Source organism: Natator depressus, chromosome 1, assembly GCF_965152275.1.
Source record: "Natator depressus isolate rNatDep1 chromosome 1, rNatDep2.hap1, whole genome shotgun sequence".
Lineage (NCBI taxonomy): Eukaryota > Metazoa > Chordata > Testudines > Cheloniidae > Natator > Natator depressus.
In genome coordinates, this window is record NC_134234.1 from 138,763,961 (window position 1) to 138,788,636 (window position 24,676).

At 42.7% G+C, this 24,676-nt stretch overlaps 1 protein-coding gene across 3 annotated transcripts in view; it reads right to left on the reverse strand.

Annotated features, from left to right (window-relative positions):
• RPS6KA3 (ribosomal protein S6 kinase A3) overlaps positions 1-24,676 on the reverse strand; it is a 129,033-nt gene that overhangs the window by 62,479 nt on the left and 41,878 nt on the right. For all 3 annotated transcript variants that reach the window (XM_074968007.1, XM_074968000.1, XM_074968015.1), the window contains 4 exons: positions 22,970-23,051; positions 18,577-18,657; positions 17,415-17,494; positions 3,176-3,282 (listed from right to left, as the gene is read on the reverse strand). In XM_074968007.1, coding sequence (XP_074824108.1) covers positions 3,176-3,282; positions 17,415-17,494; positions 18,577-18,657; positions 22,970-23,051 — 350 coding nt within the window. The remainder of the gene's footprint in view (positions 1-3,175; positions 3,283-17,414; positions 17,495-18,576; positions 18,658-22,969; positions 23,052-24,676) is intronic.

Genomic DNA, 24,676 nt, shown 5'->3' on the forward strand with positions numbered 1-24,676 from the left:
TTTGACTTTCCTCTAACAGGATGATTCTATCAAGATGTGTCCAGATATTGCATCTGGAGGCAGGCTAACCTTTACAATAAAAGCAGGAAAATATTTATTCTTTACTGAAAAGTCCTGGTCTAGACAAAAATCTATGTAGATATGAACTGCTAGTCTATGCTTCCACAGGTGTGCTGTCATTACAACCAATGGCTTGTCAAAGACTTAAGGCACAGAGGACAGACTGATGTGGAGAGCAAAATATCATAGATTAACTCTTCTGAAGTAAAAATGAAAGTACCATTAGTTCCAAGAAGTAATGGGAATATACAGCTAGACATTCTGCATGTCAACAGAAGTCAGAGCATTTTTCAAGGCTATGGTTAGGATCACTGACTGGGTGGGATTCCATCTTGAACTATATATGAGGTTCAGAATATGCCACTCTTCCTTGGAGTCATTGCTCACAATGAAATAAACAGAACCACTCAGCATTGCTTATTTGAGTGCATGAGTCTTGGAACCTATAGCCAGAAGGTGCTGAACAATCTTTAGAACTACTGTCTCTCTTGCGAGCAGGAGTGAAAAAGTATAACAAAGTAACAGACGCTGAGAAGGGATACCCAGGTAATCCACAAAGAAGATGGCTCTCTTAACCACTTGTGACACTTGTCCATATGTGCTTTAAATAAAAAGAGTGACTCCTAATCTGTAGACTTTTCAGGTTCTCCATACAGTCACAGGTCTTGGAGAAATGGGAACTGGGTTTCCTGTCCCCTACCTCTTGGTGTCATGCCTCTTCTGCTACAGGATTAATAATTTTATCTTCTGATCTGTTTATAGAAAACAGTGCACAATCTGAAGTTATGTCAGAGATAGAACCTTGAGGATTTTATCAAGCAGAAAGCAGAGTTCTCACTCTTGTTTAGTCCTTAAGAACCCGATTAAAAAGCTCCCCAGAAAGTCTGTCCCTGAAGAAAGACAGAAAGAAAGAAAGACAGAAAGAAAGCCATAATACTATATTTAGCAGAGTTGTTCCCTCCTTCTCTAGGACTTTAGCTAGAAGGCTCAGGAAGCCAGTATGAGGACACCAACAGCTAAGATGGGAAAATTGATGGAATACTCTTAGGTATCAGAGTTATTTAGAAGATATCAAGACTTGCAGGACACGGTTCGAAGAACTCTGAAGGGAGGGTTCATCTGGAAGAGTATTAAGTTCAGTAAGATATACAAACCAGGACTCTAGCTAAGCAGAAGGAATGACTATAGAGCCAGATGTGGATAGGAAAAATAAAAAAAATACATCTCTTTGGTTTTGCAAGGAATCTTTCAGGATACGAAAAGAATTACTTCCTGAACAATAAACAAATGCTAAATCAACTCTGGGAACAATGGCCCAGAATTAAGCTTTGTCTGTTGAGAGCTTATACTGCTAGCAAGTATCAGCAAGATAAAGTGAATATTGGGACAGAACAGGTATAAATCAATGTTTTCACCACTGGATGAAGTGGGATAGTGTTATCCAGCTCACTTTCCTCAAAGTTAATAAGGAGGACATTCCTTTGGTAGGAGGAGAAGATGCAGCAATTCTGTACTATTCCTACAGAGAACAGATTAGTCTTCTAAAGTAAATTAGGAGGTCTGAACTGGGACCTCTTAATAAAGCAGTCACATTCCATCATGAGAAATCTGGGTCATTTATATCCAAACCCATTAGAATTAGAGGGATAAGATTTAGAGCACAGGGAGTGGGTACTCACAGCACCGTGTTTCTAGATATGGTCTGACGATATGGCTTTTAACAACTAAAGCCACATTATAGGTGGGAGCTGTAGGTTTATGACTGGAGAGAGGAAGTCTTAACCATGGCCTCTTTCCCCACCCCATACACATTTTAACTGCAACTGGCTTCTTGCACTTTACAGAAACAGGGGCAGGCACATTCTTCTGGGATCTGACAGCTACAAAATCATTTGCAAATCAGACAGAGAGCTCAAGGAATAAGGGTAAGATCACCCAAGTTAGTAACACTGTTAGCATAATTGCATGTTACCTGGCCTAAAGCCCTTGAGGAAGAATGAACTGTCTGCCAGATGAAGCACTGATGAGAATTTTATTCCCATTTAGACACCTCTCCACAGGATAGTTCAAAAATCCAGCATTGAGAGCAGAAAGACTCAGAATCCAGACTGCAGTTCCCAAGGGGAACAACTGTTTTCCTCTTTGCCGCCTCCATTTTATGTTGGTATTAACCCCCACCACACACACACACACTCCCCCACAAAGACCTAGATAACTGGGAAAACTGAACTAAGGAAGGATATGAAACCAAGAGAAGGAATTCAGTCACCTGTGCTCATCTCTGAGTGAGGCAAGGATGATTGGGTTATTGAGATGGACATCTGAATTGGCATCCCAAACCCTTACAATTTCAGTGGTCACTCATGCCGGTTCAGCATGACAAACAGAAACCCATTAAGTTGCGGACCGAGTCACTCACTCAATCAGTTTAAGATAGGTCAAAATTTCTATTTTAAAATTACTGGACTTGACAATATTGCTTTAAATCATGAACTCCATTTTCCGCCTCACTGCAATTTACATTGAAAGCTAGACATGGACAATTTTTTCTACCATTAGTTTTCAAATAGGTTTTGTAAGAGTGCATAGGCTCAAATGTAACCTTAAATCTTGTACTATGCATTTTTTTAAAACTTCAGCCCTTCTTTGAAAAAATCTGTTTCATACAATAAAGGCTGCAATATTGATCAAACATACATCTGATGGACACAACAACAACAAATCAAGGCCACTGTTCCTCTGCATATTGACTGTGTGATCAAGAGTATGCTGTGCTCCATTCCGCTTTTTAAAGTACCTGGAAATCATGGGCTATGTATATTTCAGTATTTCTTTTCTCACAGAAGTGCAGCTGTCAGGGAGTGCCCAACAGGGCAACATATGTCCAATATCTGGCATACCAACCTTGTGCCAGTTGCTTTTTTTCCTACTTGAAACACTATCACACTTTTTTTAAAGCAACTTTCACTGGTTAGCTTATAGAGTCACTAATTTTAAATGGCTAATAGTTATAAAGATAATAATGCTTAGGATTTATATAATGCTTTACACTGTTAAACTGCTATATAAAATATTAACTAATTCATACATTGCATTTACTAAAATGGATTCTTACTTCTCTGGTTTTAGGTCCCTGTATATTATTCCAAGACTATGTAGGTGGTCTAAAGCAAGTGCTAATTCAGCCAAGTAGAATTTGACATCTTCTTCTGTGAACATCACCTGAAAAAGCAAAATAAGAGATTTTTAAAAAATCCTCCATGCTAAGGGAAAACCACAAGAAGCATCAACTGAATGAGCCATTTGTATATATGCACTGTTCTTGTAGCCATGTTGGTCCCAGGATATGAGAGAGACAAAGTGGGCAAGATAATATCTTTCATTGGACCAACTTCTGTTGGTGAGAGAGAAGCTTTTGAGCTTACACACAGCTCTGTGACCTGAAGAAAAGCTCTGTGTAAGCTTGAAAGTTGGTCTCTCTTACCAACACAAGTTGGTCTAATTAAAGATATCATCTCACCTACCTTGTCTCTGTCTCCCATATAAACAATCACATCTCTTAAGGACTAGGGCTGTCTTTTCTACACTGCTTGCATGTGTATGTGGAGTGGATGTGAACTCTTGGATCTGTGTACTCTTATTTTTTCCACATTTCTAAAAGCTTGTGCTGTGGACTACAGCTGGTCAGCTAACAGAGAAACTGATCTGTCAAACAAATTATTCATTGAAAAATGGCAAACTTTTAGAATAGTTAATGCAATAAATAGTATGTGACTAACTCTGATATGTGCTCTCCAAATTACATGCCCACACATTATGTAATGGAGCAGAAGGCAGGTGCAATGTGTATTGCTTCCCTACACTATTGGCATCATAACTGTGCGCTCAGTCTCTACTGGCCCTAGGAGGAGGAGGAATTACAAAGTCCACTTTTGAGCTCTGCCTCCCAGCCATTAACCTAAAAGCAATAGGCCATGGGTTTACATGGATGACCGAGAGCAGTGTTCTGGAGAATTAAAGGACATGGTGTTTAAAAAAGTCTAATAATGGTCCAGTCCAACTCCCCCTGATGTCAATGGAGTCTTTCTTTTGACTTTAATGAGAGTTGAGCCACATCCCAAGGCCACGATTAAACACATGGCTAGCTTTAAGCATGCGACTAATCCAGTGACAACTGTGGAACTACTCTTGCTCAAAGTTAAGCACGTGCTTAAGTAACTTGCTGATTCAGGGCCTTCATAAATATCTTCTGTAGAGGGCACAATAAAAACTGGATTATATAAAATGCTGACTTCTCTCCTGTGTTAACCCAGAATGCTTTCAGCAGCAAACCGTTCTCAAAATGCGTAGGATAATCATGTCTAGTGCGAGGAGGGAGAGAGGACTGGAGTTTGGAGGTGTGCTGCTGACAATTGAAAGACCAGAGAACAGGAGAAAGGGAGACCCAGAGGCAGCCCCCAGCATGAGCAGAAGTACCCCCAGAGAAGGAGGGGAGATTGATCCAACAGAATCAGTCCAGACAGGCCCACACGCAAGTGTTTTGAGCAGGACCAAGCCTATGACCCGCTTTATGCAAACGTGAGCAAGGAGGTAGTAGAGGTAAATGGCGTGCCAGTAGAAGGGAAAACCAAAGGCCCAGGGCCATACTATATAATCAAACAGGGTCTGTTGTACGGGGTAATGCCAATACGGGGCAAGGTAGAAGAACAACTCTTGGTGCCATGGAAGCGCACAAGGGCCATATTAGAGTTACCTCTCAGTCATCTGTTTGGGGGCAGATTTAGGAGCAGATAAGACCCTGGACAGAGTCCTAAGGAGGTTCTACTGGTCAGGGGTACGGGCAGAAGTCCAGCGCTATTGCACCTCCTGCCCAGAGTGCAAGCTGCATAGCCCTCGACCTCAGTTAAGGGCCCCATTGGTACCCTTGCCTGTAATTTAAGTCCCTTTTGAAAGGATAGCCATGGATCTAGGGGGCCACTGAAGCATACTCGTCATCCTGGACTACGCTACACGGTACCCAGAAGCCATTCCTCTAAGAAACCCCACATCCAAGGCCATGGCAAAATAACTGGTCCAGGTTTTTGCTAGCGTAGGAATCCCTAAGGAGATCCTGACAGACCAAGGGACTCCTTTCATGTCGAGAGTGATGAAAGACTTATGTACCCTGCTCTGCATCCAAGCCTTGTGGACTTCGGTCTATCATCCCCAAACAGATCGTCTGGTCGAGCGATTTAATCACACTCTCAAAAGCATGATCCAAAAGGCGGTGGCCCACGATGGAAAAGACTGGGATACCCTCCTACAGTCCCTGATGTTTGCGATACGAGAAGTTCCCCAGGCATCCACTGGATTCTCTCCCTTTGAGCTACTGTACGGACACCACTCACGTGGCATATTAGACATCACAAAGGAGGAATGGGAGGAACAACCCAACCCAGGGAAGAATGTCATCGCACATGTGGTCCAGATGAGAGAACAAATAGCCCAAGTGACCCCCATAGTACGAAAGCATTTGGAGAAAGCACAAGAGGCCCAGCGAACCTACTACAACTGTTGGGCAAAATCACGGAAATTTCAACCAGGAGAACGGGTGCTGGTGCACACAACAGAAAGCAAGTTCCTGGCCAGCTGGCGTGGACCACATGAGATCATGGAAGCTGTTGGGGAGGTGAATTATAAAGGTGAAGTAGCCAGATTGCCGAAGGCCTGAGCAGATCTACCATGTCAATTTACTGAAACCCTGGCTCGATCGGGAGTCATGCCTGGCTGTCCTGCCGGCTCCACCCCAGGCAGATGGCCCACGAAAGGATATTCCCCAAATTAGCCCCAGAACGAAAGCAGGTCGTCGAGATGAACCAGCGGAATGTGTTCTCCACGCAACCAGGCCGTACAATGCTGATCCAACACCACATCAGCGCCTGTCCTGGAGCAAGGGTGATGATAAAACCATATCGCATACCAGAGGCAAAAAAAAAAAAATTAGGGCGGAAGTAAGGAAGATGCTGAACTTGGGGTTACTGAGGAATCCCACAGCCAGTGGTCCAGCCGAACTGTCTTGGTCCCCAAGCCTGACACCACCCTCAGGTTTTGTAATGACTTCTGGAAGTTAAACGAGGTATCCCAATTTGATGCCTACCCAATACCACGTATTGATGAGCTGGTGGATCAGTTAGGCAAGGCCCGATACTTGACCACCTTGGACTTAACAAAAGGCTATTGAGAACGCCAGGAAAAAACCCGCCTTCTCTTCACCTGACGGCCTCTTCCAATATACCGTCCTCCCTTTTGGGCTCCATAGGGCCCCCCACGACTTTACAACAATTGATGGACAGATTACTTTGACCCCATGCCAAGTATGCTGCTGCCTAATTGGACGATGTAGTAATCCATAGCCCTGACTGGGAGATGCACCTGGGGAAGTGGAAGCGGTACTAGATGCTCTTAGACAGGCTGGCCTCACTGCTAACCCATCCAAATGAGCAATAGGACTAGCCGAGGCCAGATACCTCAGGTAGTCAGAAGGGGCCTGGTGAAACCCCAATGGAACAAAGTGGAGGCAACACAGGAATTGCCCCCCTGATCCGCAAGAAACAAGTCAGAGCGTTTTTAGGGATAGTGGGGTACTATTGCTGGTTCATCCCTCATTTCACCACGAGGGCAGCGCCTCTGACAGACCTGATAAGAGCTTGGGGCCTGGAGATAGTTAAGTGGACCTGAGGTCGGCCCTTTGCAGTCATCCAGAGCTCAGCGCCCCAGATTTCAAGAAGGAATTCATCCTACAGACACCTCGGAGGTAGGACTTGGGGCCCTCCTTTCACAGATGGTAGGGGGATGAGGAGCACCCAATCCTTTACCTCAGCTGGAAGCTCCTGCCCAGGGAGCAACGGTATGCCGTAGTAGAAAAGGAATGCCTAGCAGTTAAATGGGCTATGGACATTTTACAAAACTACCTACTTGGGTGGCGGTTCACCCTTATGATGGACCACGCCCGACTCCAATGGATGCACACAACCAAAGAGGGGGTGGGGGGTTGAAGAAGGGAATATGTGATACAGCAGGGTGTGAGGCTTTGGAAAAAAAGTTTATAGGTTGATTGAAATGAAAATTGGATACCACCTTTGATAGAAATTTGGGGTGTAGAGGCAAGGAAACTTGGTCTTTAGGGAACATGGTAGAACAGGGGTCAGTCATTAGGGCCCCCAATTCTCCTACCCTTCTCACGGAAGTAATAGCTACCAAGAAGGTGACCTTCCTGGAAAGGACAGGGAACATAAAGCCAGAGATTCGAAGGACGATTTCATTAACGTCAAGAGGATGTGGTTGAGGTCCCCTTGGTGAGTGATAGGTTGAATGGGTGGATAAGTTCTGAAGAGGCCTTTCCAAAACCTGGTAGTCAATGGTAGAGTAAACACAGAACATCCTTCCACAGAGGGGTGAACCTTCACGGAATTGAACGCAAGGCCTGATGTCTTAAGGGACAGAAACTAGGCTAACAGAAGGGGAACGTATGTGCTCTGGGGCGAGACCCCTCTGCCTGGCCCAGAAGGTGAAACGCTTCCACTTGGCCTGATAGGAGCACCTCGTGGAATCTTTTCTGCTACTTGAGAGGATGTCTTGTACTACTGACAAACAATCCCAATCTAGTGAAAATGTCCATACAAAAACCAAACTCGGGAGGTGAAGTGTTTGCGTACGGGGATGCCTGATCCTGCTGCAATGTTGCATGAGTACTTCTGGGAAAGCTAGCAGAAGTGGGGGATTCACTGACATGCAGAGAAGTGGGGAAACCAGAACTGGCAAGGCCAGAATGGGGCTATCAGAATAACCATGACACTTTCCTGCTGGATCTTGTGGAGGACACGCGGCACCAGCGGTAGTGGGGGAAAGGTGTAACTGATCTGGTCTGATCAGCGGGTTACAAGGGACCCCTTCTGGAGCAGTATGTGATGCATTTGCTGTTGGTGTGGGTGGCAAAGAGATCCCTGGTTGGAGTCCTTTGTAGGTTGAAAAAGTCACTGGCTATGGTGTGGTGCTCCCATTTGTTGTTGGTCATGAATTTCCTGCTGAGAGAATCTGCAAACACATTTTGAGCCCCTGGAAGACAGGCTGCCAACAACAGGATCCTTGTGGGCACTGCACCAATCCCACACCTGGAGTACTTCTACATGAAGTGTCAGTGACTGCATACTCCCTGTTTGTTGATGTAATAAATTGTTTAGTGTTGTCTGACACAATGAGAACATGATGGGAGAAATGAGCGACACACCTGCCATACTGCGCAAAGCTTCAGAATGTTGATGTGCATTTTGGATTCCCGACTGGTCCAAGTCCCTGTGTCATATGCTCGCCCATGTGGGCGCCCATCTGGCAAGTGATGCATCTGTGATGATTGTCGTATCCGTGGACAATGGAAGGAAGGGTATCCAAGTGCAGACCTGACCCAGATCTGTCCACCATTAGAGGGAGGAGAGTACATAGAATATCAGGGTTGGAAGGGACCTCAGGAGGTCATCTAGTCCAACCCCCTGCTCAAGCAGGACCAATCCCCAACTAAATCATCCCAGCCAGGGTTTTGTCAAGCCTGATTTTAAAAACTTCTAAGGAAGGAGATTCCACCACCTCCCTTGGTAACACATTCCAGTGTTTCACCACTCTCCTAGTGAAAAAGTCTTTCCTAATATGCAACCTAAACCTCCCCCACTGCAACTTGAGACCATTACTCCTCGTTCTGTCATCTGCTACCACTGAGAACAGTCTAGATCCATCCTTTTTGAAACCCCCTTTCAAGTAGCTGAAAGCAGCTATCAAATCCCCCCTCATTCTTCTCTTCCGCAGACTAAACAATCCTAGTTCCCTCAGCCTCTCCTCATAAGTCATGTGTTCCAGTCCCACATCCTTCTTGTAGTGTGGGGCCCAAAACTGGACACAGTACTCCAGATGAGGCCTCACCAATGTTGAATAGAGGGCTACGATCATGTCCCTCGATCTGCTGGCAATGCCCCTACTTATATATTCCAAAATGCCATTGGCCTTCTTGGCAAAAGGGCACACTGTTGACTCATACCCAGCTTCTCGTCCACTGTAACCCCTAGGTCCTTTTCTGCAGAACTAGTCCCTAGTCTGTAGCGGTGCATGGGATTCTTCCGTCCTAAATGCAGGACTCTGCACTTGTCCTTGTTGAACCTCATCAGATTTCTTTTGGCCCAATCCTCTAATTTGTCTAGGGCCCTCTGTATCCAATCCCTACTCTCCAGTGTATCTACCTCTCCTCCCAGTTTAGTGTCATCTGCAAACTTGCTGAGGGTGCAATCCACACCATCCTCCAGATCATTTATGAAGATATTGAACAAAACCGGCCCCAGGACTGACCCTTGGGGCACTCCGCTTGATACCAGCTGCCAACTAGACATGGAGCCACTGATCACTATCCGTTGAGCCCGACAATCTAGCCAGCTTTCTATCCACCTTATAGTCCATTCATCCAGCCCATACTTCTTTAACTTGCAGGCAAGAAGACTATGGGAGACAGTCTCAAAAACTTTGCTGAAGTCAAGGAACAACACGTCCACTGCTTTTCCCTCATCCACAGAACCAGTTACCTCGTCATAGAAGGCAATTAGATTAGTCAGGCATGACTTGCCCTTGGTGAATTCATGCTGACTGTTCCTGATCACTTTCCTCTCCTCTAAGTGCTTCAGAATTGATTCCTTGAGGATCTGCTCCATGACTTTTCCAGGGACTGAGGTGAGGCTGACTGGCCTGTAGTTCCCAGGATCATCCTTCTTCCCTTTTTTAAAGATGGGCACTACATTAGCCTTTTTCCAGTCGTCCGGGACCTCCCCCAATCACCATGAGTTTTCAAAGGTAATGGCCAATGGCTCTGCAATCACATCCGCCAACTCCTTTAGCATTCTCGGATGCAGCGCATCCGGCCGCATGGACTTGTACTCGTCCAGCTTTTCTAAATAGTCCCGAACCACTTCTTTCTCCACAGAGGGCTGGTCACCTTCTCCCCATGCTGGGCTGCCCAGTCCAGCAGTCTGGGAGCTGACCTTGCTCCTGAAGACAGAGGCAAAAAAAGCATTGAGTACATTAGCTTTTTCCACATCCTCTGTCACTAGGTTGCCTCCCTCATTCAGTAAGGGGCCCACACTTTCCTTGACTTTCTTCTTGTTGCTAACATACCTGAAGAAACCCTTCTTGTTACTCTTAACATCTCTTGCTAGCTGCAACTCCAGGTGTGATTTGGCCTTCCTGATTTCACTCCTGCATGCCCAAGCAATATTTTTATACTCATCCCTGGTCATCTGTGCAATCTTCCACTTCTTGTAAGCTTCTTTTTTGTGTTTAAGATCAGCAAGGATTTCACTGTTATGCCAAGCTGGTCGCCTGCCATATTTACTATTTTTTCTACACATCGGGATGGTTTGTCCCTGTAACCTCAATAAGGATTCTTTAAAATACAGCCAGCTCTCCTGGACTCCCTTCCCCCTCATGTTATTCTCCCAGGGGATCTTGCCCATCAGTTCCCTGAGGTTGTCAAAGTCTGCTTTTCTGAAGTCCAGGGTCCGTATTCTGCTGCTTTCCTTTCTTCCTTGTGTCAGGATCCTGAACTTGACCATCTCATGGTCACTGCCTCCCAAGTTCCCATCCACTTTAGCTTCCCCTACTAATTCTTCCTGGTTTGTGAGCAGCAGGTCAAGAAGAGCTCTGCACCCAGTTGGTTCCTCTAGCACTTGCACCAGGAAATTGTCCCCTACCCTTTCCAGAAACTTCCTGGATTGTCTGTGCACCGCTGTATTGCTCTCCCAGCAGATATCAGGGTGACTGAAGTCTCCCATAAGAACCAGGGCCTGCGATCTAGTAACTTCCATTAGTTTCCGGAAGAAAGCCTCGTCCACCTCATCCTTCTGGTCCGGTGGTCTATAGCAGACTCCCACCACAACTTCACCCTTGTTGCTCACGCTTCTAAACCTAATCCCGAGACACTCAGATTTTTCTGCAGTTTCATACCGGAGCTCTGAGCAGGCATACTGCTCTCTTACATACAATGCAACTCCCCCACCTTTTCTGCCCTGCCTGTCCTTCCTGAACAGTTTATATCCATCCATGACAGTACTCCAGTCACGTGAGTCATCCCACCAAGTCTCTGTTATTCCAATCACATCATAATTCCTTGACTGTGCCAGGACTTCCAGTTCTCCCTGCTTGTTTCCCAGGCTTCTTGCATTTGTGTATAGGCACTTGAGATAACTTGCTGTTTGTCCTGCTTTCTTAGTATGAGGCAGGAGCCCTCCCCTCTCGTGCTCTCCTGCTCGTGCTTCCTCCCAGTATCCCAGTATTGGAGGGAACTGTCAGCTGGAGGTCTATGGTTTGTTGTGTGAGAGAACAGACCTTCCGGAGCCACCACTGGTGCTGATGACCAAAGGCGGTAATGTACATGCAGGTTGCCATGTGGCTCAAAAGGAAAAGGCAAATCCTGACTGGGACAGGAGGACTGGTGACCACTGTGGCAATCAGTCCCTTGGTAGACAGGCGCGTGCAGAAACTGCATAGATGAACGCCCAAACGAATTCTAGGAGTCTAAAGTAGATTTTTCGACGTTTACACTCACCCCCTGGGAGAAGAGGAGTATGAGCAGCATGGAGGTCAAGGATCAAGCCTTCCTCCTGGATCATGCTACTAAAAGCCAGTTGTTGAGATATGGGAATATAATGACCCCTAATGCCTCAGGTGGGCCGCTACTACAGAGAAAACCTTGGTAAAGACCCGTGGAGCAGTGGTTTATCCAAACAATAAAACCCTCTATTGGAAGAGCTGAAGGCCAACTGTAAACTTTAAGAACCTTCTGTGGGTTGGATGGATGTCTTTGTGAAAACAGGTGTCCTGCATATCGAGAGCTGTAAACTACATGCCTTTTTCTAGTGAAAGGATGATGGCTGCTAAGGTGACCATACGAAACTTCTGTTTGCGTATGAACCGACTCAGATAACGGAGGTCAAAGACTGGTCTCCATCATCCCTTCTTCTTGGGTATCAGGAAATAAATGGAGTAAAATCCTGCGCCCGATAGGTTGGAGGAATGGATTCTATCACTCCACTTGGCAGTAGGAAATCCACCTCTAGGATGAGGATCCTGTTTTGAGAGTGGTCCCTAAGGCGGGATTGGGGCAGGGATAAGGTAGTGTTGTGAACATGATTGTATAGCCATGTCTAATGACATCCAGGACCCACTTGACCATTGTTATGACGCTCCAAACTGGTAAAGAGAGTGCTAGACGCACCCCCCCCCAAAGGGGGTGGACTGGGTGTACAATGGGAGGCAAAGTGATTGGTGGCTCTCTAGATGCACAGAAATAATCGTTTGTGATGCATGTGATGCTGAAAACTGTGACAACGGACTTGAAGATGGGATCTTTGAGTCTTCTGCTGCTGGTGAGGAGGTTTGTAGGGCTGTTGATGGAAGAACTGAGGAGCTCTGAACCACTGTGCAGGTGGTGGACGGAAGAACTTCCACTTGGGTGCTGGCATGTAGATGCCTACGGATCAGAGTGACTTTGGAATCCTTGAGGGAGCGGAGGGAATCGTTGGTCTTCTGATTGAGGACATGAAACTCATCAAAAGGAAGTTCCTCAATAGCATTATGAACTTCCCTGGGAAAACCAGATGAATACACTGATGATTCCCTCCTCATGAGATCCCTATGGTCATTGTGTGTGAAGCTGCTCCAGTCCATCGTGGAAGCAGCAGATGCTAAGTCCTCATGACCAACTTCTCCAAGATAGCCTGGAAGTGGGTACAGTCCTGCTGAGAAAGCTTGTCTGCAAAGTCTGCCAACTTGCCATAGTTGAGAAAGTCATATTTAGCTAAAAGCGCCTGCTAATTGGAAATTCGAAATTGAAGGCTACCAGACAAGAAGACCTTGTGCCCCAGAAGATTTGGTTGTTTGCCCTCCTTGTCTGCTGGGGTGAAGTATGGGTGCTGCTACCTGACTCATGCCGTTGCTGTTTGTATCACTAGAGAATTAAGTGATTCACAATGTGTGTGAGAGAACAGAAACAGACTCCCTAGCTGGAATGCTATACCTCTTCTCTGCCCCCTTGGGAGTGGGTGCACAAGTGTCTGGGGTGTGCCAGACAGTTCAAACAAGTTGAAGAAGCAAGACTCAAGTGAGGTAGGTCTAGGGTAGAAGAGCATACTTCCTTAGGTGCCGACTGTAGAGGAAGCTGTGCAGACCTTGCTTCACCCAAAGCAAGACGTTCATGGGGTCCAGGTGTGACTTCAGCCTCCCTGGTGTCAGTGGCCCACGCTCTGCAGTCAGAAGTGGAGGCAGAATGGATGACTGCTTTGGGACCAATAGTCCCCTTGACTTAGGGGGTGCTGACTTGGAAGTCTAGCCAATTTATTTGAGCATAAGCTTTCGTGAGCTACAGCTCACTTCATCGGATGCATGCTGTGGAAAGTACAGAAGATGTTTTTATACACACAAGCCATGAAAAAAAAATGGGTGATCATCACTACAAAAGGTTTTCTCTCCCCCACACCCCACTTTCCTGCTGTTACTCTGAGACTTGGAAGTCGTGAATGACTTGTGGATGGAACCAGCAGATCCAAAGATTTGTGTGACTTCTTGTGCCTGAGAGTCTTGGAACGCACTGCTTCTCTGTGGCTGGAACTCATTGCATCATGCTTCTTGGGCCTGGGGGAAGACTTACTGCCATGCTTAGGCGCATGCTTCCTTGCCTCATGACTAGACCCCGGCATGGGGAGTACTGGTGGTACTGGTGGAACTGGACTCAATCTCTGAGGTCGGAGACATGCTCCTGGGTTTCTCAGGTCGATGTGAAGTGAGTGGTTTCCTGGCTGTATCCAACTGCGGCTTCATGGCAACCTCCATGAGGTGCTTCCTGAAGCAGAGAGCCCAGTCTTTCTGAGTTCAGCTTGAGAAGAAGAGGCACATACCGAACCTGGATGAAATGTGGGCTTCTTCCAAGCAGTACAGGCAGCATTGGTTCTCATCACTGACTGAGAATGAACATGGGCAGGAAGCACAGATCTTGAACACTGGTGTTTTCAGCATAATCCAGTACCTAAGTTTGGGTGCTGAGGTGTGGGAATCAGAGAAACAATCCCCAAAGTCTCTTAATTCCTAAAAACTGGCACTAAGACTAAAACTACTGAAAAAACTAAGTACAATTCTAAACACAGTTCACCCCACCCCAAGCGCGTCAGAGAAGGACGAGAGGACACTAGCAGTTCCGACTCAGACCATTTGGTGGTGAGAAGGAACTGAGGGTGCAGTCGGTCTGCCCTACATTTTATTATCCTGGATGAAACCATGAGATAGAACAAGGTGACATGTGTGGACCAAAAAAACCCACTAGTAGTTGCAAATTCTCCAACTCTGGCTGTACGGCACATGCATATAACCCTCAGTGGAATACAAAACAGACCATCACTTGAAGAACATGTAGTATGCTGGCATCACAGAGATTTGGAAACCCTGTAAAAGAAAGTGAGGCAGTGTGCGTGCCCCCTTGTGGATCTGAACATTTGGGCCCAAGACTATAACAGGGCTTTAGAGGTACAAATGCACTAAACTCGAGAGAAGGAGAGAGAGACACATTCTAAACAAGAGGGATGGCAAGCAAGAAGTGTAAATATGAAGAGGCAGTATACTCAAAGAACTGTTACTAGTGAGTGACTTTTGAGATAAACGTCCATTAATGCGAATAGCTAGAGAAAAAACATTCAATACAATCCCCAAGAAGGAGACTGAGATCTAATAAAACATAATTGCAGAACTACTCCCCAGTAGACGGCAAATCAAAAGAACAATGCTGTATGAAAGCATGAGTAAAATGTCATGCAGCAGTACTACAGATTAGATTAGGCAAATATACCAATAACTTACAGTAATGAGCCTTAAGTCTCTCTGGAACATCTCAATGAACAACTTGATCCACTTGACACACAACACATTTGTGGGAAACAGATTTAAATCCCCAATAGGGCCAGCTCCCATACTAGTGAAAACATTAACCAAGACCCTTAGAATTTCTGTATATGTGGAGTGGCTGAAGTTGGAAAAGCCACTAGCAGGAAGGTGATATACTGAGATGCCAGCAAGGAGCATGTAAATTGAGGACAGATGCTCAAAGTTTTCAATTATAGCCAAGGGCCCAAGTAAGTGGAACAAGCTGAACCTAAAGTAGCTTGCAGGAACTGTATTGTAGACCAGGGCTCTCGACCTTTTTTTCTGAGGCCCCCCAAACATGCTATGAAAACTCCATGGCCCACCTGTGCCAAGGTAACTGGTTTTCTGCATATAAAAGCCAGGGCCGGCGTTAGGGGGTAGCAAGCAGGACAATTGCCCAGGGCCACATTAGTGGCATAACGAGGTGGAAAAAACAGAGGGAGTGGAGATAAAAAAAGGTGCCACCCCCTGGTACTCACCCGGCGGCACTCCGGGTCTTCAGCAGCACTTCGGTGTCAGGTACTACACTCGCTCCTGTCTTCAGCGGCATTGCGGTGGCGGTCCTTCAGTGCCCAAGACCAAAGCGAGTGCTGGACCTGACGCCGAAGTGCTGCTGAAGACCCAGAGTGCCGCCGGATGAGTACCAGGGGGTGGCACCTTTTTATATCCCCACTCCCCCAACCCACCGCCGAAGACCTGGAGCGCTGCTGGGTGAGTAAAAATTTAAAGAGGTGCCAAAATGAAAAAGGCGCCACTTCTGCTCGGTGGGGGAGAGGCTGCTGCCCCGCTCCCTCCCTAGCTACACTACTGGTCCCCATGCCAAAGGGGACACCGCGAAGCTAAGTTGCTCAAGCTTCTGCTTCAGCCCCAAGTGGCAGGGCTCAGGGCCCCAGGCAGTGGGACTTCAGCTTTCTGCCCTGGGCCCCAGCAAGTTTAACACTAGTCCTGCTTGGCGCACCTCCTGAAACCTGCTCACGGCCCCCCAGGGGGCCCTGGACCTCTGGTTGAGAATCACAGTTTTAGACTCTTTCGGAAAAGATGAAGTGTTTGGCAGATGGTAGGTAAAACTGGGACTGTTGGCCACCAGAAAGACATGAAACATGATTTGGGATTGTGGTATAAATATAACAACAATGTTTCTGCACACGATTGGCAACAGCTGTGTAGCTGTGGCAGCATGGGTAGCAGCAAGGGCTAGCCTCCTGAGTATATATCCAGGATACTGGGCATGGTTGTTGACAGACTGTTGATCTACATTTACATCAGCCATATGAAGAAGAAGAATCTACCTTTGATCTAGCTAGATCAAGCTACATTCTTCTTCTTCATATGGCTGATGTAAATGTAGATCAATAATTATAATTTTACATTCAGATGGTTAAGCCAGATAATTGAGTCTGGAGTAGTAGAGTGTACTGCTGTGATGCCTCCTTCGTATTTGTGAATTGGGCATCAAGTTGTTATATATTCCATGGTGTTCTGGGTGACCACAGCTGCACACTGGAGATCTTTAATTTTCCATTTGTGCAGCAAGTATCCGCATCTACCATGGTTTGCGCAGATATGATTTAGGGTTGCCCATGAGCTTCATGGGAGACCAAAGCCAGTGATCTTCTGTGGTGGATCTTTCACAAGGTGTTTATTTGTGACTTCCTGTGAACTCCATTTGGCTTTCCAAGCTTCATCAGGGTTGAAGTTGCATTGTTGAAGGTTACCTATACAAGCTGCAATCCCACCTCTTGATCGCAGTATAGTCAGACAGACATCACTGCATCAGTTACATTTGGCTCATGTTTGGAAAGTTATCTTCATGCCCATAACGGCTAAAAATGTGTGTGTGGGGGGGGTTTTTTTGTTTGTTTTAAAGCTTAGGATAAGGATTACGAATCTTGCTCACCTCAAGTTTATAAAATGCACAGCATTTTTGGGAGGGAGGCTAATAATAATACAGATCCATTTAGCATAAATATAGATGTCAATAAATACACTCAAACTACTGCAACTAATAGATATTCTCCCTGTATAATCATACCTCTATAGCTCTGTATACTTTGTGAGGCAAGTTATTTAAACAGGTTGGTGGGGGTATACGAGAAAGCACAAGAGCAATATGGGAAATCTAATTGCCGAAGTGTACCTCGGGAGTAACAAATTAACAACATTCTTATGACAGCACTCTTTCAAAGCTAAAAAACAAAAACAAAAACCTCCTGAAGAGCATGGATAGAAATATATGTTTATGTCTAAGATCTGTTTAAAGAAAACCACATTTTTAATAATTAAGAACATGAAGGTAAACTCTCCTGATATACCTCCCTGACACAGATCAGTGAAAGATCACAATTAACCATATGTTTAATGTGAAAAAAATTGTTTACCTCTTTGGATAAGCGTGTAAACAAGTCTCCTCCCCTGAGAAAATCCAAAATAAGGTATAGCTTTCCTTCTGTTTGAAAAGCTGAAAAGACCCATTAAAAACAATTTCAATAAGCAGCTAATTCATACTTTTACCTATGACCAGAAGAATATGTTTACCAGAATTTACCATTGTTCCCATTACCAAAACAACCTGACTTTCTCTCTCCTAGTCACTTGAATTAAATAAATTCTACCTTTAAACAAATCAGTGTCATGTCAGAAGAAAAAAAATAAAGGCAGATCACCAATAAACTTTATGCCACTGAAAACGTAGCTTGGCTAGTCAGCATTCCTTTTCCAAATCTTAATAAAAGTCAGATTTAAGTGAGCATGCTAATACATTTAACGTACATCATGTAAGTAAGTGTTATGAGATATTCAACCTAATACGGAGATGTATTACATTGTACTGTAATCACATGGAAACAGGACTGGACAAAACACTGAAGAAAACACTGTAGGGAATGATATTAAAGGGGCACTATCAACTTAAGAACCAAAAAAAATCACTTCTGTCTGAACATTTTGTAGCAACTATTGTTACAAATAAAACTTTGCATTGCTATAACTGAAAGATCAGAAAATATATTTTTCTCTATTTTTGCAGTTTGTTTACTATGTATAGCTAAGAGAATATTGAATAGAGTCATTTTCACTCCTTCCTCTAAATAACTGAGTTGCCACTGAAATCAGTAAGAGTATTTCTACTGACTTTGATGGGAATGGGACTAGGCACTTTTGTACACGTTAGTCTTTATAGAACAATCAGGGATGAAAAATATTTTAAAAACAGAAAAGTGTGATAGACAGGTGTACAAACTGAAATCTTTTTTTTAAAAATACCAGCTAGATTTAAATTGACATACGTTCATCTTATAAAGGGATGGACTAAAGTCCCAGTTTCTGCAAAGACTTACTCATGTGCTTAACTTTATGCACTCAGAATTGTAAAATTGATTTTAGGGCGACTATTCAAAGTGTGTAAAGCTAAGTATGTGCAATAAACTTTTGCAGGATTGGGGTGTAGATGACCAACTCTAATTTCTATGATTCTTTGCACAGGTATTTGAATTGTTGTCACCACAGTGACAGGCAAATAAGATTTCATCTTTTATAACTCACCATAGTGTAACTTGACAATAAAAGGATGATTAACTTCCACTAAGATGTCACGTTCCATTTTTGTCCGAACCCGATCTCGAACTACAACATGAACACAAACTATAATTCATATTGAGAACAGACTATTCCTCTTACATTTCCCTAATTTATTTCTCCTTGTATATTTTTGGTTTAATTATTACAACGCTATGCCATTCAATAACATCCATGCAGAGACAAATTTGTGAGACTGTGTGGAGAACCTACTTCACTATACATTGTTTCCTGAAAACCTCACTAAAAACTGGGACTTGCTCAAGTCTCAAGTTGTTGCTACTTGAAACCTGGGGAAAAATATTAAAAATCTGTAACCAAGAACTCCAACAGCACTATACTCTGATCTACACACATTTCTGTACTGTAACTATATCAGTTTAGAAACAGAGTTAAAGTGGTACAACCCGCTGGTGTGAATGCAGGTTTACCGTACAAAGTGTACCCTTATAAGCAGCTTAATAATAAACTATATTGATAAAAGTAGCTTTAAACCGATATAAGCTGAACAAAAATCATCTTTTTATTTGTATTTTTACAAACTACAATCAAAGGATATCCATCCAAGCTATGGCACCATTGAGACTCTTAAAAACACATATGTCAATCAATCTAGGCTATCAGTTTACTCCTGAATATACTGCAAACACTAAAAGGTTGGAATGTATTATAACAATGCATTCTGGCTGCTGTAGCTGCATTTCCCTGAAGGTTCTCTCCTATAGATAGGAGGTATGTAAAGCATGTAAACTGCCTACAGTTAGCAAGCAGTCCTTAAAGGGTACTATTGCCTCTGACTCTGGATTAAGAAAATAGTTTACTGAAAGAAACCAAGATGGAAACTATCTAAAATGTCTTAGGCAAACCAACCATTTGTTTAAATGCAGGGGACATTAAATCTCAAAACACAAATTATTACTGAGTTGTCATCAGTATTCAAAATGGATTAATTTCACAGAAGGGAATAATTTATTTACATGCAACTCTGCTTGTCCTAAGACCTAAGTTGGAACAGAATCAGATTCTTGAGTCTTAAGGTTCAAGCACAATGTTTTGAGTATTGTGGCATCCTCTATAGAAGTCCTTGCCCTTTAGGTCGTGGAATCCCCAGGCCTCAGATGCTGGCAGAGGCAAAAACAAGGCAACATCTTTGGTCAGAAGACACTATTGTATTGGTACTTTAAATCATAAGGTTAAAGGTGCATCAAAGGTCTCGATTATATACAAATATTGCACTGGATTAACTAAATCAGTCTAAGAAGGCAGTTTAATTACATCAATGCAACCCATTCGTGTAGTATCTTGGTTTTCCTGTCAGTTCTGGGCAATGTCTGAAGGCCAAGGACCCATCTGTGTCAATGCTTCATGCTAGTGAGGCACTGCAATTACAAGATGTATGAAGGCCCGAGTCTTAACTCCTAAAGAGATCTAGAAGACCTCTCCCAATGTGCGGTCCCCCACCTCCCAGAGGACAATGCAGTGTCTTTAGCCGATGCCTATTACTCACAGGCAGTGCTTTCTAGTGTCTTAAAACACACTCTAGAATCTACTGGATCCTTTTCCTGATGATTTTTGCAGTGCTGCTGCTGCATCAAAATTCCTGCTTTTGACATAACCTCTGTTCTACTGATGGAGAGAAGGCTATTACTCATTACTCACGTTCCAAAAGACCCAGTGATGTAGCATCTGAATATAACTTGCTACCCCACTCAGGGCCACAACCAGGCAGGAGTCTCAAAATCATTGAAGTGATTTTTAATGGGAGGAAACCAATGTCTAAAAAAGGATGTAAAGAATAGGACAAAGCTGCTGGAGGCAAAGCATCTTGTATACCACAAAAGAACTGCCAATCCCCTCCAAAAATAAACAAACAAAAATATATATAATCATTTAAAAACACTGAAATACAACAATTTTAATGGCCAAACTCTTGAAGGAGGATCAGTCAGTTGAGAACTCCTCTGTCAGCCGTAGCTGAAAATGCAATATCAGTTGAGGCACAAGCAGGGGAGAAATGCACTGGACAGGGTGTTAGCATTCTCAAAAATTCTTCATCTTTGGTTTGCCTAAGACATCTGAAAGTCTTGCACTTGAAGCTTAAGACCCAAGAGCGCAAATCTGTAACAACTTATATCTCAATCACAGACTGTCTTTAAAAGGTAGTTATATGCCATTCTAAATTTTTTCTGGAAACAAATTGTTTCAGATGCTTTGGGTCTGGGATAAAGGTAACCTGCTCCTCCTAGTAACACAAAGAAACAAAGACAAAAAGGAGAACAAATTCTTTCTTGCATTTTCTCTTCTTTGGGACCAGATAAATACTACCACCAAATCTGGGCCATTGGTGATATAACTATTCAATATGGAGTCTTCTTGATGAAAACCAAAAATCTACTGTTTTAACCAGATTTTTGTTAATGCTCCCACAGAAAACAGTTTACCCCCAGGATAGCTGAGGAGAGACTGTACTTGCAGTTAGAAAAGATACTCTGATTTTTAGGAATATTAGATTTTTTTTTGTTTTTCTTCCTCATGGTGTCCACAGGATAGAGTTAAGATTTTCAGGTGCCTTAGCGTGTCATTTCATTACAGATATTTAAGACAAAAAAAATGCACTGATACAGGCGCCTAAATTTTTTTTTTTTTTTAAAAAGGAACCATTTAAAAAATAATTTTAAAGCAAGCTAATTAGAGAATTTACTTCTAAATTCTTAGAAAATTCATCCTATTTTGGAGCAAGTCCTACATTTTTGGAGAGGATTTGCTGTATTTGGAGAGGATTTGCTGTAAAAAAAAAGTAGTTAAATTCCTACTTTAAGCTCAAACTTTAACTATGGAACCAAATGGACCAAATGTGGGAATTTTGGTAATATATTTATGATTCCAATATGTGCCTCAGTTTCACTCTGTGCTTGGTATTGCTATGTGTGAGTGTAAAGAGCAGGAGACAAGGAGGCATTTTGTCACGTAACTCTCTTGGGTGATATGAACGGATCATTTATTACTGGCTGAGACCAACCCATATCAATGGAAGGCCCTACAAAGACAAGGGAAACCCCAAGGACTGAACAACTGACATATCAATGAGAGGCTCCCAGCTTGGGTGGGTGGAGCACACATGAACTCAGGAGGAAGGCAATGGAGGGAGGTGACAGGAGGCGATAAGAACTGGGCTGAGGGATACACACAGAGTGCTCTCCTGGAATGAAGATAAAGAGAGAGAGACAGGAAACCAAGATAGTTCCTACAGCAGCCTGGTTCAAGGGAGCCCTGGAATTGGCCAGTATGAACTATATCTTGATGTTTAACTTAAGGATTTCCTGATGCTATATTCCAGTTCACTATGGAACCCTATTCTCTTTTGAAAAGGTTGCTTGGTGTCACAGCAAATACTTGCTGAGGTGCACTGACTCCTGAAGAAGGGAAAGGTCTCCGAATAGGAGTCTTCTATCCTGTGGATCTGTGACAAGTAGAGATTCAATCATACAAAATATGGTATCTGGAAGACTATAAAATGTTAAGACTCCTATCCTTTTCCAGGGGGTCACTCTGCATGTGTGTATGGGGAGTGATTAGGAAAGAGGAAATACAATTAGCTTCCTCTTTTCTCCAAAACATATAAGCACAATCTTATTATATATTTATATTCCTGAATTTTTCTTTTTATAAAGTTGGTGGGTTTTGTTGTACAAATACTCAGTTTTTGTGACTATCATAATAAAAGAGGTATTAATGGATTTTTCAGCATCACAAACTGAACGTAATTTGATCTCATAACCTTCTCACCAAAAGGCAAGAAACTTTATCCACAAAGTTACACAGCATTTTGGAGAACAGAAATATGCCATTTAATAAGTATCTATTAACATGTCCAGGATCAAGTCAACTAACCAGAAGTAATGATGTAGCACCGCTATCTTCATGAAACACTTATTATGCCTATACAGTACTTCAGTAAGGGACATGGATTTTAACACTAATTATTTCAAGAAGGATTACCGAACTACATTATAATTAAGTTTGTAGTAAAAGATTTAGAAATTTCATATCTAGTGAACATGGGTTTCTGACAGGATGACAACAAACAAGTTGATCAGAACCTATCACGGAAAGAAAACTGTTTTCATGAAAAATTCTACAAACGTGATGCTTTCATTTATTAATCCTTTTGTGTTTATAATACAAAGACGGTACTTTTTGTCCTATTTGATGGTTTAGAATTTAAGTTAAGCATGTACATAAAAGATCTTTGTTGAACTAACTCTTTCAACAGTATCTATATTTATATTTTTGTTTGCAAAGATTAAGGTTTGGTTCATATGTACGTCACTTTCCATAAATGGTTACTTTAATTACTTACCTTTAAGTGTGGCTTTTTTTAATACCTTCATTGCATAAAGCTGTCTAGCATCTGATCCTGAGATTTTTTTGACAAGAAATACCTGTATTCAATATATTAAAAATGTTCTTAAAGGAGATAAATATAAATCAGATCAGTAAACTTTGGTATCTAATTCTATTAATAGGGATTCACAGTTGTTTTTTCAACAAAATTCTTATTTGTAGCAAATGGCACCCCCAACTCTAGTACTGACCACTTAAAGTTATCTATGTTTGTTCATGATTATACAACTTGTGTCCCTAATTACAAATGTCCCTGTTTACCTACCACATTTCACCTCCCCCTAATTTTACTTGCATTTAAAAAAAAAATATATTAGGCCAAATTTATCCTGGTTTAACATAATTGATTTCAGCAGTTACTCTAGAGATGAATTTGGTTGTGTCTGAAAAGTTGAGCTAATAAGCATTTAAAAAACAATTAAATGAAACAGCAAATTAAACATTCTGACCATTCTCTTCAGTTAAAAAAAGTTTTAAATATTTCTCTTCAAGCAGTTTCACATTTTACAGGAATTAACGGGGACATAACAAAAATGGTTATAAACAAGCTGCAGATATTACATATAATTGGGATGAGTGGAAGAGTTAATTCAGAGAGGAAAAATACATAATAATTGCAAGTCAAACAACTGTTCATAAGTAATTAAAGACAATATATTAACCATAGTAAAAGGCTTTTAAAAATATACCAGAAAATTGTGAGAAGACAATTGTGCCCATCTACTTTGTTATGTAGTTTACTGTGATTGAATGTCACATGTATTAGTAAAGCACTTCCAGACCCAACCACAGTGTGTTTCCTTTCCTTTTGTAGGAAAATAGGATTTCTTGAGAGGGATTATGTTTTTAATATCCTTAAACCAGTCAGATATGGAAGGGGATATATTGATTTCCACTGTAGACAAATTCTATGTTTAGTAAGAAGGAAAGCCAAATACACAAACCGTTTTATATTTGTGTTTTGGTTCACTTATGAAAAGGACAGACAGATCATGGGGTAAAGGGGATTTTCCGAGTGATAATTTAGTATTTGCTATGTAACACTTAGGGTAAATCTGGAAACACAGGGTGCTCCCACGTGTTTGTGCAAGTGACCTGATAGAGGTACAAGACACTATACAGTTAGAGGTGGCACAACCGTTATGTGAATCAAGTTTTATTGTTTAGTACAGTAAATTATATGTAATAATTTTGGGCCCATCTCTCATGTACACTAAGACCTCTTTTGATGCCAGTGGATGCCAGAGAAATACAAACAGGGCTTAGTGTTAACGAGAATCAGGTCCTTGTAGTTATTATTGCCCCAAAATTATGAGTTATTACTATTTAAGAATTGCCCAGGAATTAAGGCCTTTTAAAAATGATAAATATCATGTCCTCCATGAGTTCTCAAAGGTAACTGTTAATGGCTCCGAGATTGTTTTCTTTATCCTGGATTACTCATCTGTACCCGAATTTAGAGATTTTCATATGACGACTTGGGTAGCATTCCTTGACAAAGGAACAGGCTACGGACAAAGCATCTTTGGGGTTTGTTCCTGGTTAAGCCAAGGAATTATATATTCAGATGAACGGCAATGCTACTGCCAAAATTTTTATTATTATTATTTATTCAAATAAATTAACTTTTATTGGTGGTTTCTTAAATAATTAGAGGACAGAT